This window comes from Micropterus dolomieu, linkage group LG17 (assembly GCF_021292245.1).
Source record: "Micropterus dolomieu isolate WLL.071019.BEF.003 ecotype Adirondacks linkage group LG17, ASM2129224v1, whole genome shotgun sequence".
In the NCBI taxonomy this organism is placed as follows: domain Eukaryota; kingdom Metazoa; phylum Chordata; class Actinopteri; order Centrarchiformes; family Centrarchidae; genus Micropterus; species Micropterus dolomieu.
Window position 1 is genome coordinate 9,364,835 of NC_060166.1, and position 13,163 is coordinate 9,377,997.

Consider the following 13,163-nt stretch of genomic DNA (forward strand, 5'->3'; position numbering starts at 1 on the left):
AAGCTGTTGCTCTCAAACATTGGTCACTTAATCAACTGAGTGGTGAAGGGATAGATCAAATAGGCCAGTCGATTTTGCATAGTGATTTCATGGTACCTTGGAAAAGTATTTTTAGTATTTCTGCAATGCAAAACTAGAGTAGTTTATTTTGACACATCAGTGCTGTATTTTGAAATGCATTATGATTCACTTAAAATTAAGGTATTTGGCATCATATTTTGAAATACATTGTGATGTATTTTACCCATCCTTGTATACAGTATATGCACATATGAAAAACACAAATACTAGCACATTCTGACCAGTCATCATGATTATTATTTATAGCACAATGACTGTATGTATGTTCAAGAGAACTGACCTAATTAGCGCAGATAGCAGCTGATGTTTGTAAGGCTGCTATGGAAGAAAGTCTCTCATTTTCCTCCAGCCATGGCAGTCCTCCACGCTATGCATTATATTGTAAAAGTGGTCAAATAATTGCTAAAATGCAGGCACAGGTTGTTAAAAGCAGCCAAGTCAATGACACACACCCTCAGATCCGGTGTAGACAGGAAGTTAAAAGACAAACTGTTGCAGCTGAGTGGTTCCTTCTTGTTGGACAACATAAAGTGTAGTTTTTTAGCATGGGTTATTTCAGTTTTTTCTAAACAGATTTTTCCTAATTATGTTAAAAAAATTTCAGATATGATTTCACAGACCAATATCCTGAGTCAAAGATTTTTTAATGTCCGCTATGTTGGGACATAACTGACTAAAATCTATATTGGTTCTATAACACAAGTTTGTGTGAGTTTATTTGAGTAGTGAGCTTGTGCGTGTGTGTGTCTGCTCAAACAAAGGCTTTGGAGTCGGTGTGCATGATTGGCACACAATGCAGATGTGTGGGCAGCAGATGCCATCTGGAGAAAGTGGAGTGGGCTTGGAGAGGAAAGGAATGGCGGGGGGGGGGCTGCTCCGCCACTTCCCCTGAAAAAAAGCCGTTGGTTTGACAGGAAGATAAAGGAAACGATGGGAGTGTAATCAATCAAAAACACCGTGACACAATAAAGAAAGACAAGAGACACAACCCGCCCACTCGCACCCGGTCCCGGCCACCATCAGTCTTGGTCCACTAAACTTTTCAACTGGTCAAAAAGATCAAAAGGGGACCTGGAGGACTTTTTAAGGTTGCCAGGCTTGTCGTCAGGGGAGAATACAGGGGAAAGTGCCCTTCATCTGGTTTGGACAATCAATGTTCGGGGGTAAAGTGGCCAATGTGGGTAGAGCACCAGGTGCTTTATATTCTTCATCACGCCGATCGAGATACTTCCGCAGGAGAGACCATAACCCCACAAAGGCAGTATCATGTCCCAGGAGGCTCCTATAAACCCCGACAAACACCTCTCCATCTTTTCCTAAATCAGCCTCATTCTTCTTGACCTAACATAATTTCCTTGAGCAATCCAAGATCAGGACTGCACGGGACACATAGTTGCCCTCTCAGAACAATCATACATAAAAACACTACACTCTTTCTTTGAGTGGCATCTGCGAGGGGAAAACAAAGCCACACTATGCCTGTAGAAGTATTTGAGACAAAGGCAGGTCTATTCACAGTGAGATCACCCCTGTGAGAAAACTCCTAGATGTTTCCTTGTATGGGCAGCAATAAATATATTGTAGCATTGGCGTCTTGGAAGCCTGAGGTTGGTGTGACATCTACAAAACCGGCATGGGAACTAGAGCGCTTGGGATCTGCCAAACGTGTGTGCTAGAGGCTACAGACAATATTTTCACACAAAGACACATTCATATATGTATGACACTGTGTTGAGGAAGGGCATTGAGATACCTGCTGAGAATGAGGAGCTCTTCTTACAGGCTGCACTGTCTCACAATCACAAACAGGATTTTGAAGCCAACTGAAGTGAAAGTTGTTCATATTTACACATGAACCCAACAGAAATAGCAACACTGAGATACTCTTTGATTCATGTGATGGAACTCTGTTTTGACTCCCCACCCTTGAAAATGATCAGCAGCCCTACAGCTGATAGGGATCCAATGACTTGCCCAAGGACACTTCAGCAGGGTGCATGTTTTCCAGCTCTATAATCTGTGGAAGGCCACATTCCACTCTGAAGGAGACACAATATTATAAAGGTGCTGGTTGTGGTTGTGGAAACCTATCTGTAGTCACTGGCAGCAATGTGTGGTGATGCAGAACGCCCTAACCTGCTGTGGATATACAACACAACCCTACAGTGATATTGCATGATATGATTCTCTTATGAACGCACACACACTTTTACAGCCCTTAAGGCGCACTAGAACATGCTACATAAACTGACTTCACCATGTATGGATATCTATACAAGACACAGCAGGGGTGCGGTCTCCTAAATATATACTCAGGCTTAGCGGAAGAACAGCAGATTTGCTGTTAGGCCGTTGTGCTGTGCATGTCTCCAGATATATCTGTTTGCATTTCAATAATAAATATTTGGTATTGAACGGACTTCTCAGACTCCTCTCAGTTCTTTCCTCATCAACCAACTCTGGGAAGTCGGCGCACTTCAACACTGCCCAAATAGTGACAATCTCCTCTGCAGATCATTGAAAGGTTGCTTGCCTGCCGCGGCAACGGTCACATCTCATGGGAGCAATAGAAGACCTGTGTAGGAGGGCATAAAAGAGATAGAGCACCCTCAAACCTGGACACAGCTGGCTTTTCTCAAACATGGACAATGCAGCCTTTGTTTGAAGAAGTAACATCAATTCCTGCACATCACTCACCTTTGCAGTGTTTAACCCGTGCTGATGTATGAATCTATGTGCACATTTCATCATAAATACCCTTAAAGCCTTGATAATATTAGAATAACAGCAAGTGACAATAATCCAATACAAGCTCAACAGCTATCACAAAACGGACATTGTCAATTTCACAAAGTGCAATACCATGTAATGTTAGGGAGGTCATGCTCATGCTTGTTCTTTAATCCAATTTTTGAGGCAGAACAGGCGTCAATATCTCCGCTAGGTGGCGACCTTGGTCTGATGCCGCTCACCTTGGACAGCGCTGCGCTTGACTGGAGCCAGACTACATGCAGGATCAAGCACAGTGTGATTCCTGAGGAACACAGAGGACAAAAACCGATGCATTGCATTTTAAGCATATAAATATATAGTTGAGGAGCAGTTTCTATGTTTCATGTAAGCAATTTAAGTTAGGGAAGTAACGATACGGAGACTTCATTTCCTATTCAAACTCAGTGCTCTCATTCTAAGCAGCACTCACACACTTCTCGTTCGTTTTCACTGTTGACTAACAGGACATGTCCCCGCCGCAGTTTATTGGTGTAATGTCAATCGGTGACTCACAGTCATGGTGAGTTTTGCTTTGACTTTGCACCTGCATAGCTAATGTGGAGAAATGCCACCTCACACTATCACTATCATGTCTGTCTGTGACTATTGCGTCCACTGTTAAATGAGAAAATGAGTTGTTTGGGATGTGCAGGGGGGGAGTTAATGATTATATTAGCCCCCCAACTCTCCACCACACACTATGTTTCCTATATGGATTGACGGGGTCCGCGTCAGAGCGCACAGAGTAGACCCGCCCCCTGGCATGGTGCGCTCCTTGCGTCTCTCTCCCTCTGTCCGCTTTAAATCCATATTCCACTGGGAAAGAGAGAGAGAGAGTGAGAGAGAGTGAGAGAGGGAGAGAGAGAGAAAAGGACCTGAGAGAAGAGCAACGAAAGAAAAAGAGGAGAGAAAAACAGAACACCGACACAAATGGCACTCATGGCAGGGATTTTGTTCACGGCCACCTTTCTTCTTTTTGGGATTTCTACATTTGTTTCGCCGGCACGGATATACCCCCCAAATGAAGGTAAGGTTGTTTGGAGAAAATAACTGCCGCGGACTTCTGACTTCATCCCCGCTCCGTGTCTGTGTGCGTTTGCGCTGCGGAGCTTTACTTCGTGGCCCCTAGTTACGACAGTGTGGAACCACGATGAGTTTAATGGCGAAAAACAGAGACGGTCACCTTTACGCAGCGACTTTTGCAGGGGTTTATGTGAACGGAACTGGAATGAGAAGTGGCTGCCCAAATTGCGCATCGGCTGTTGGTCTCGTCCGGGGACTTAGATCGTGCCAGCTGCCGAAAGCCTGAGAGTAGGAATACTTGTAGCACCCATACGCGCTGATCTCTCTGTTAAGGGAGAAGGTCAAGCCGACGTCTGCTCAAATAGAAGTTTAATGTTGCGTGGCATCCACCGAAACAGACGCGTCTTGTGGGCTACAACAGAAATTAAGTACCTTTACGAGTCAGGGGAGACTGGCAAATCCCACGGCACACATCGGACTGGCCAAGCAGCTCTTTATTTATCAGTTTCAGAATTGTTCAGAGTGATTGCTCCTGCTGTCGCAGTGTGATTTTGGTGGATTGTGGGAAAACCAAATTCTAAAAGTGAAATTACACGCCGGATTAAACAATGGTTAACACTCATTAATAAAATGTCTTCCCTGATGCTCTACACGTTTACTGAAAAGCAATCAGTCATTAAACTGCAGGATGTTTAAATTGAGCACCGTGTGTCCTACACTAAAAACAAGAACTCAGAAGGTTGCGGGACGACAGTTGCCTGCTCGGGGTCCCGGGGTGCGGTGTATCCAGTTTCAAAATGTTAGGCCCAATACAGGCTATAGCCTACTTTCCAGTGCAGTACTTTCACATACTTTATTGTATTTAAAACAACCCAATCGGATGCATGGAATCTGCCTCCTGCAAAATAATGTGTCTATTTCTGTCCGCCTCGACAATGATGCATCACGGTCACACTTAATACATATTAAACAAATGTTTCAGATTTAAAATGGATCAATCTGTATACCTAATTATTTATACAGTGGACTTACATAACGGGCTTATTTTATTAATTTATACTGAGCAGCAGATGAAGCATTTGCGCACACCCAATTCAAAACAACCCTAAAATAGATAGATAGATAAATAGATAGATAAATAGATAAATATAGACTTTTACATTTTTATATATTGTGTAAGACAGCCTGTCTTTCTGTCAGTGTTTTGTTCTTCATCGTTCATGCAGACAGCTCCCTAATAGATTCCAGTCACATCAAACATGCTTAAAGCCGTTGCTGAGCTAAATTATTGAATGCAATATTAAAGACACTGTTACTTGTCACTTTTAGAAAATCTTTTTCTTGACGAAAATCAATTAACACGGCGTGCATTAACACAGCAGGGAATTACGCATAGCAAAACATTTACAGGTTTTCCATTTATAAGTCTCATTGGCCTACAGTCTATATTTTCTCTCTTTACTGACATTCATCCTGGGGTCATTTTTCAAGCTGATAAATCGCTTTAACAGGTGTTTCTATTCAATAAGCCTCTTTCTGAAAACCGAATCAATTTTTCTTCCTCAGTGGATTATAGATGCCAATGCTGATGTTGTATGGATGGACTGAGACTGCATGCTCACTTCTCCCATTCTTGTTTTCTAGTCACGTTATTGGACTCCAGATCTGTACAGGGGGAGCTGGGATGGGTCGCCAACCCGACAGAAGGAGGGGTAAGTTCAGAAAAGAAGTGTCCCCTTGTTAGGACGCATGGTCCCCTATTGAGCAAAAATAGAGAGATAATATCCATTATTGGCAGGGGCTCTGGAGTGGACGCCAAACAGATACACAGCCCTCTTTGATAAGATTTTGTCCTGGTGAGCCCTTTACGGGAATATCTTTGTTGATGATTTATTGAGCAGCTGTCTGCACTGTATGGATATTTGGCTCAGGGTGAGATCAAGGTATAATTTCCTGTATCTTACACAAAAATATGGGTAAATTAGAATTTGCCATTTTGTTGTATACAGAGACCCTCTGGAAAGACTCTCTGGAACACCCTCCAGGGCCCCATGGGGTCCCCAGAATCTACTTTGAGAACCATCAGTCTATAAGCACCCCCCTCACCCCCCAACCCCTTTCTCCTCGCTTCCCTTCTCTTGAACCACTCTGTAATGGTCAGATGCAGGGGCCGATACTGCAGCGGGCGTCAGGTTTCCTGAATAGACGTTGGATTGAATCGGTCTTTGTGGGGAAACTTTATATCCCTTTCCACCATTGAGTCGAAGGGAGGGAGAGAGAGAGGGACTTGGCAGCTGAGAGAGGGTCTTCTGGAATGGATGAATAAGGGGGAAAGTGCAGTGGGGTTCAGCTCTTGCCGCAGGACGACTGGATCTCACTATAAAGCAACGGGGAATAGGGCTGACCAAATGCAGGATCCCTCAGTCTAATTGGGATGTCTACAGTGGCTCTGATAAGAGAAAGAATAGGGGCTACACATGGGCCCACAGTGACATGCCATGCCTTAACCAAGTCTAAATTTGATCATGTAAAAAAGGCATTTAAACACTTTCTGTTTAAAAGTGAGTGGTGACCTAGATATAATTGTTTTATATAATAAAATAATTTATAATTGTTTACATTAAACAAATGACAGTGTTTTGTCAGTCAGCAGTCACTCCTCTATTTGTTCTACTTACAGACATTTGATGATGAGCACAAGTGGGCCTTTTAGTGTTTTATGAAAATTAATACAAATTAGAAACAGTCATGTTAACTAATGAATACAAACCCAGGGGAACAGAATTTCACCTCGTGCAGCTGTTACCGGCTCTGCTCACCAGCTTTTCTCAATGAACTTGGCCGGTCCTGCTCAGGTCCTCTTCTCAGCCATTTTACCACAAAAAAAGTGATTGACAGGGTCCTGGCAGCCCCGGCAAGCCTGCATTCACCCTCTCATTACGACCAATTGGCCTTATTCTCCCTCTTCCCTGCTATCGGGGGAAAGGTGCGGCCTTATCTCAGCGCCGCTTGATTTCCACAACAAAAGGGGGGCTCCAGGAAGAGAGCAGAGTGAAATGGAACAGCAGGGAATGATAGACAATTTCTCAAATCATACAGCCGCAGCTACAGTATGTTTAGCATTATCCCACCCTCCTGCAGGGATATAAGGCTTTAAACCAGATTGTTTATGATAAGGCGTCAAATCAAATCTGGCTGCATAACCCATATCTTCCACTGTCCCATTATGACTATTTTTTGTGTCATTTTATAAATGGTTGGAATTACGGCAGCCAAAGGCCTGTCTGCTCTTGTTTACAGCCCAGCTCTGTCAAAGACTCTATTTAAAACGCATGGTGAAAAAGCCTCTCAAGACATGCTCGTATTTGCTCAACAGTGATCTTTCGAGAGGGGAACTTTATCATAAGTAAAACAAACATTCCCTCCCGGCAAAAAAAAAAGCCAGTCCATGAAGGATAACGTAATCCATGCACTTCACGTCAGCGTCTCCCACTCTCTCCTGTGAGTTCATATTAACAACAGCGGAGAACATGTGTGCCTGCGTCTCCCAGTCCCCAACATGTTCGCAGATGTAAAGCAGGCACACATTTGATCATTAGCGTTGATTCAGAAACCTTTTTTTGTATCCACGTATTTCCCCTGCTTTCGTTCTTTCCTCTTTCTTGTCTGATAACCTAAACCGTACAGGTCTCTAAGTGTGTAAGTGTGTGTGTAAAAAGGATTTTGTATACCACTCCCCAAGTAACTGAACTGTAGGCATTACTGAGGCATAGAACTAATTATAAATTTCTTCTCTCACAGATGAGGAGAAGCTATGAATATTAATATCTTTATAATTCTATATTAGGACCTAACAACTCTATTAGGTGCCATTCATAAAATATGCATTAAGTTTAGCCATCAATTAATTGCTCTGCTGAGACTCAAATATTGACTAATCTTTCTCGCGTGCTCTTTTGCACAGTTTCTCTCATTGTCGGCATAGACTGGCTGTCATGTGTGTTTACTTACGTAGGCCATTTGAATTAAGAGAGTATTTCATTGTGTTATTTTTCAGATTTTCTTAATCTTTAACAATCCTGCCCTGACATTATTAGAGCATTTTCCTACTGATTGGAATTTTCTTAAAATATGGTTTGGAATTCAGCACAAGTGATTCAGTTACAGGTTGCATATTGAGGTTTAAGGATATCGTTGTAACCTTTTTAATGTTGTGTCCTTTCCCCAGTGGGAGGAAGTGAGTATTATGGATGAAAAGAACATTCCCATCCGGACGTACCAGGTGTGTAACGTCATGGAGCCAAACCAAAACAACTGGCTCCGCACTGACTGGATCCCCCGAGGCGGCGCCCAGCGTGTCTACATTGAGATCAAGTTCACCCTCCGAGACTGCAACAGCCTCCCGGGGGTCATGGGAACCTGCAAGGAAACCTTCAATCTTTACTACTATGAGTCCAACAATGACAAGGAGCGCTACATCCGTGAGAACCAGTTCGGCAAAATCGATACCATCGCCGCAGACGAGAGCTTCACTCAGGTGGACATCGGCGATCGCATCATGAAGCTGAACACAGAGGTGCGAGATGTGGGTGCCTTGACCCGGAAGGGCTTCTATTTAGCCTTTCAGGATGTTGGAGCATGCATTGCGCTTGTGTCCGTCAGGGTCTTCTACAAGAAATGTCCTTTAGCGGTGCGTAACTTGGCACAGTTTCCCGATACCATCACTGGAGCCGATACATCCTCACTTGTGGAAGTTCGTGGCTCGTGCGTGGATAATTCAGAGGAGAAGGAGGTTCCTAAGATGTACTGCGGGGCGGATGGAGAGTGGCTGGTGCCCATTGGGAATTGCTTGTGTAACCCTGGATACGAGGAGCGCAATTCAGAATGCCAAGGTAAAGAACTGACATTGGTCTTGTGTTTTTGGAGCTGACTTTTTGTAGTACTATTTATAGATCCCTCTCTCCCATCAAATCCTGCCAGTCCCCACAGTATCCTACCTCCTTAAATTCTCCCCATCCTCTTTCTCTTTGTCTTTATCCACCATGTTTTGTTCCCTTTGTCCTTCCCCCTCTCCCTCTGTTGACTCGCACTCTGTTGGATATTTTTTTCTCCTGCTGTCCCACTCTCTACAGTCTTCTTTCCAGTGTCTGGGTGGGTGATAGAAGCAATGATGATTGTAAATGGAGTAATTAGCGGGCCCACTGGGAGGTGTTGTGCAATAGGATGTATCCCAGGAGAATTGGTGATACCAGGAGAGGAGGGTCGAGCTCCAACTGGTTCGTACTGCCGCTGTGTCTTTCTACCCTATACGCTCTTTCTCTTATTCCAAATGGAGCCCGAAGCTGGGTAAAAGAGATAGACAGCTTTAGAAGAAGTGAAGGGGAGAGAAAGAGTTTATCATTCCAAGCAGGTATGAGAAGACTGAAAATACACAGCTGTGAGATGGGGTTGAAATAGTGCTATTTGGTAGGGGGGAATAGCCCTTTGTGGATGATTATTCTAGTTTCAGCTCACCGTGATCCTATACCAGGCTGTTTGATAAGGTTTTAAGGTCAGAGCAGAGTGCCTCCTTCCAGATTAAAAAAAATCAGGAACACGATAGAGCCCATTTAGAGTTAGGACAGACCTCCCAAAAGGTTTCTGAATTTTTGGTTTAAGACATTTACTTACTACACACAATAGATTGCAAGGTGCAACAGTGGGTATTTTTTTAATGATATAAATTATCAGAATTATTGTTAGACACACTTCAGTAGTCGCTGGATATTGATGGGGGAATGTCCCAACTAAATTCTATGCTCTTGATAGATTGTAGTATGGACGGTATGCAGCACTGTATTGTGGATAGCATCAAGTAGTATTTAGCAGCTGTTTTGTGGATCACGTACAGCATTTTGCCAAGCTGATTGTCAGCTGGCCAGACGAGCGGATGCCAGTTCTGCCACTATGGTTTATTGGTGTACCCCCACCCGCCACCCACCACCATCACACACAAAACCACAGCAGTGAGGGGTCAAAGGCTGGGCACGGGTGATTAACAGGGGGACGGACCACTACACCTCACTTAATTTACGACGGAGCCTTTATCTTTAGGACTAATTGCATGACAAGCAGGTCTGGTGATTTAGGGGTACTGCAGGCAGCTTGGGGGCAGAAGGCTAAAGGGGTACAAGTGAGCTGGAGGGTTGAAGGAAGGAGGCCAGAAAGTAGTTAGTTACAGACTTTAGGTAAATCTCCCTTGGATTGGCTCTTTATCATGCAATTTACTATAATAACCTTGCTTGTTTCAAATCAGAGTAAGAACCCTGATCTCATCCCGTATTTTATAACTTTGCCTGCAACATTGAAATAGACTCCTTATCGCTCCTATTTTATTTCAGTTGAGATAAATAGCTGTTACTCTCCAAAGAAAGCAACAAAGGACTCAAATAATGCTGTCTCGTAGTGTCTGCCAGCTCTGAGCTGGCAGTATTGCATTTCAAGCCCATATATCCATTTAGTTCACATATCACTTCAACTACTTTAGTTTGTTTAATTTTACAGTGCCAACGCATCCACTCCATTCACATTTAGCTTCAATACACTGTTTAAAAAGTTTCTTAACATTTCACTTTCAATTGGGAACTGGATCACATGCATTGGGTATGACACGGAATGGCTACCCGAGGCTCCATTGTGGGTCAGCTCCAGTGTCTGAAGGGTTAAAGTGTACCAGTCGCTGTCAGTCTTCAAGTGCAGTAAGGAGCTGGTTAATATTCGCAAATGTGGCAGGCTCAATGAGAGAGGGTCTCCTCTCCTATGTGACCATGTTGACCAAGTGACATGGACTGGAGCTAGTTTTGGGGGAGGGAGGGTGGATATTACAGGAGAGTTGTGGTGTAATGTGTGTGTGTATGTTAAACATTTTTTTAATGACATTTTAAAAAGTTTTAACAAGTGTATGAGAGTGTGTCAGCCTATGCTCACACTATGTGGCTTGATTTGGTCTAAATCCTTTCCTATTAAAGTTTTTTTTTGTTGAACACAAGCCCAATTGTGTGTGTGTGTGTGTGTGTGTGTGTGTGTGCGAGTGTGTGTGTGTTCACATACTTGTGTGTCTGTGCTTGTCTTGTGTTCGTGTGGGGTTACAAGGGCACCTTGGCCCCTGGTTCCCAGCCCAGGATGAATGGGCGCTCCTCCATCATTGTTTGGGGCAGCAGCGGAGTCGACTGAGGTTCGTGATGTGTGGGGAGAAAGAGGTAGGGGGGGAGGAGGCTGACGGAGCACGCAGGAGTAGTATTCTCCACCCATGGCAGAGGTCAGGGGTCGTCCCCTTTCTGCATCCATCTTACTGCTGCATCTGACAGGGTTGTGAGTCCAGGATTGATTAAGACGTCAGGATTTTGACAGCTGTGGCAGTGGGGTGTGTATGTGTGTCGGTGCTTGAGGTGGGCCAAGGGCTGCCAGGATGTACACCCAGGTCCAAGTCAAGAGGGGCAACCAGGGCACTAAAGGCCGAGGGGCCCCTTGATCTAAGGAGAGGGGACTCTGTCTGTTTGCATTTGGGATCCTTTTCCCTGTTAACCCCCTCCCCCCACATGGGGGGAGTCCCCTCGCTCCTCATCTGGTGACGGGGTCCCCACTGTTGGAGGGTGGGAGGGAGTGATTAGTGAGAACTACGTATGTCATTATGGAGAAATGATAATTACCATAACTGTTTCTTTTGTCGAGTGAGAGAAACTTTTGAACGACAGCGTGCTCTGGCAGCAATAAAATATGCAAGTTGTGTGAGTGTACTTGCCATCAAGTTGTATTTGTTGGTGTGTGTCTTTGTTGAGGATATAGCTTGGTTGAGGCGTGAAGGTGACACTTTTGACACTGCAGAATAGTAGTTCATGGTTGAGATGCTAACCAGCACCCCACCACCTATCATCACCACCAATAAACACACACTCCCACACACACTCCTTACTGGTAGCTAACATTGTCTGAAAAACAACAATTTTTGAATGCTTTACTTGTCATGTTTTCATTCATATTTAAATTTAGATTAATTGCTAACAGACTTTTGGACATTTGATCCTTTCACCTTTGTTCTGCTCCTATTTTTTAAAAACACAAAATGTATCTCTATCTTTAGATCATTACTGCATTAAGGTAACCCTTTGTGTGTGTTCCCTCAAAACCTGTTTGAATGTGTGTGTATGGTATGATGTCAGGGTGTGATCGTAGCATTTTCTCACCTGATACTCCCCTCCTTCACCCTCTCTATTACCAGCAGTGTATGCTGAGCTGGAGACTCTCATTCACATTGGATTAAGAGTTTTTAGGGATGAAGTTTCTCTTCTGTGCTCCACTCATTGTGTGTGTGTGTGTGGATCTGGCTCTTACATTCTCTCTCTCCCTCTGTTGACAGCGTTAAATATGCGCTTGGGAGCATCATTCTAAATTCACCACGTAATTCTATTTAGCCTGCTGGTCCCCGATGGCTTTAAATACACAGACTCAGTCCCTTGCTCTTCCTCTCCCTCCCCTATTTTCCTCCTTCTCCTTCCTCTCGTCTGCATATACACAAATTAAGTATTTACATCTCGGCTGACTTGGTTGCTTGCTTGTTTTTTCTGTCTTTTGACTCTTCAGATTTCCTTTTTTCCTTTTTTCTCTTTTCATACATCTCTTTCTCCTTTTATCTCCCTCCATTTTTCTCCTGAGTTTCTGTTTTCAATTTTCACCCGTTCACACTCTGTCTTTTTTATCCTCCTCTCTTTTTGTCTCTCCCTCTGTCTGCTCTGGTCGTCGAGGTGGTTAGTGTTCGTCAGCCTGTCTCTGGTGGCGGCAGCAGGAAGTGGGCTGAATAATGAGATTACCTTCACTGTTGGGAGGGAGGCAGCTAGGAGCAGCACACAGAACACCATCACCCGTCATTGTTCCCACAAACACACGCAGACACACACAAGTGTGTGAAAGTGCACGCAATCTGAATAATAAAAATCCAGACACATGCATGGAAAGTGACAGGAACCAATATGTGCATGTACATATCCACTTGTACAGCCATGCATGAAAACTAATACAAAAATCCAAGCACACATGCGTAAAAAAACGAAATGGTAAGTAATAGACTCAAGTGAACAGATACTTTCATAAACATGCATAACAGATGCACACACACAAGCTTTAGTATGCACACACAGACACACACTCTGAGCTGAGCAGAGCACAGCAGAATGGAGGTGAATGTACTCATCACTCTCTCTGCCACCAGAGAGGCTCATTTTGTGCTGCTGAATAGAGACGAGGAATCTATT

The 13,163-nt window shown here is 43.9% G+C and overlaps 1 protein-coding gene across 4 annotated transcripts in view; it reads left to right on the forward strand.

The window, feature by feature from the left end:
• The first annotated feature begins 3,724 nt into the window (after window positions 1-3,724).
• Window positions 3,725-13,163, forward strand: part of epha4l (eph receptor A4, like) — a 54,154-nt gene continuing 44,715 nt past the window's right edge. For 2 of the 4 annotated variants that reach the window (XM_046073174.1, XM_046073175.1), the window contains exons 1-3: window positions 3,725-3,880; window positions 5,521-5,588; window positions 8,105-8,768. In XM_046073174.1, the coding sequence (XP_045929130.1) occupies window positions 3,784-3,880; window positions 5,521-5,588; window positions 8,105-8,768 (829 nt within the window). In that variant the 5' untranslated portion in view covers window positions 3,725-3,783. The remainder of the gene's footprint in view (window positions 3,881-5,520; window positions 5,589-8,104; window positions 8,769-13,163) is intronic. The other 2 variants (XM_046073172.1, XM_046073173.1) reach the window with 1 other exon arrangement.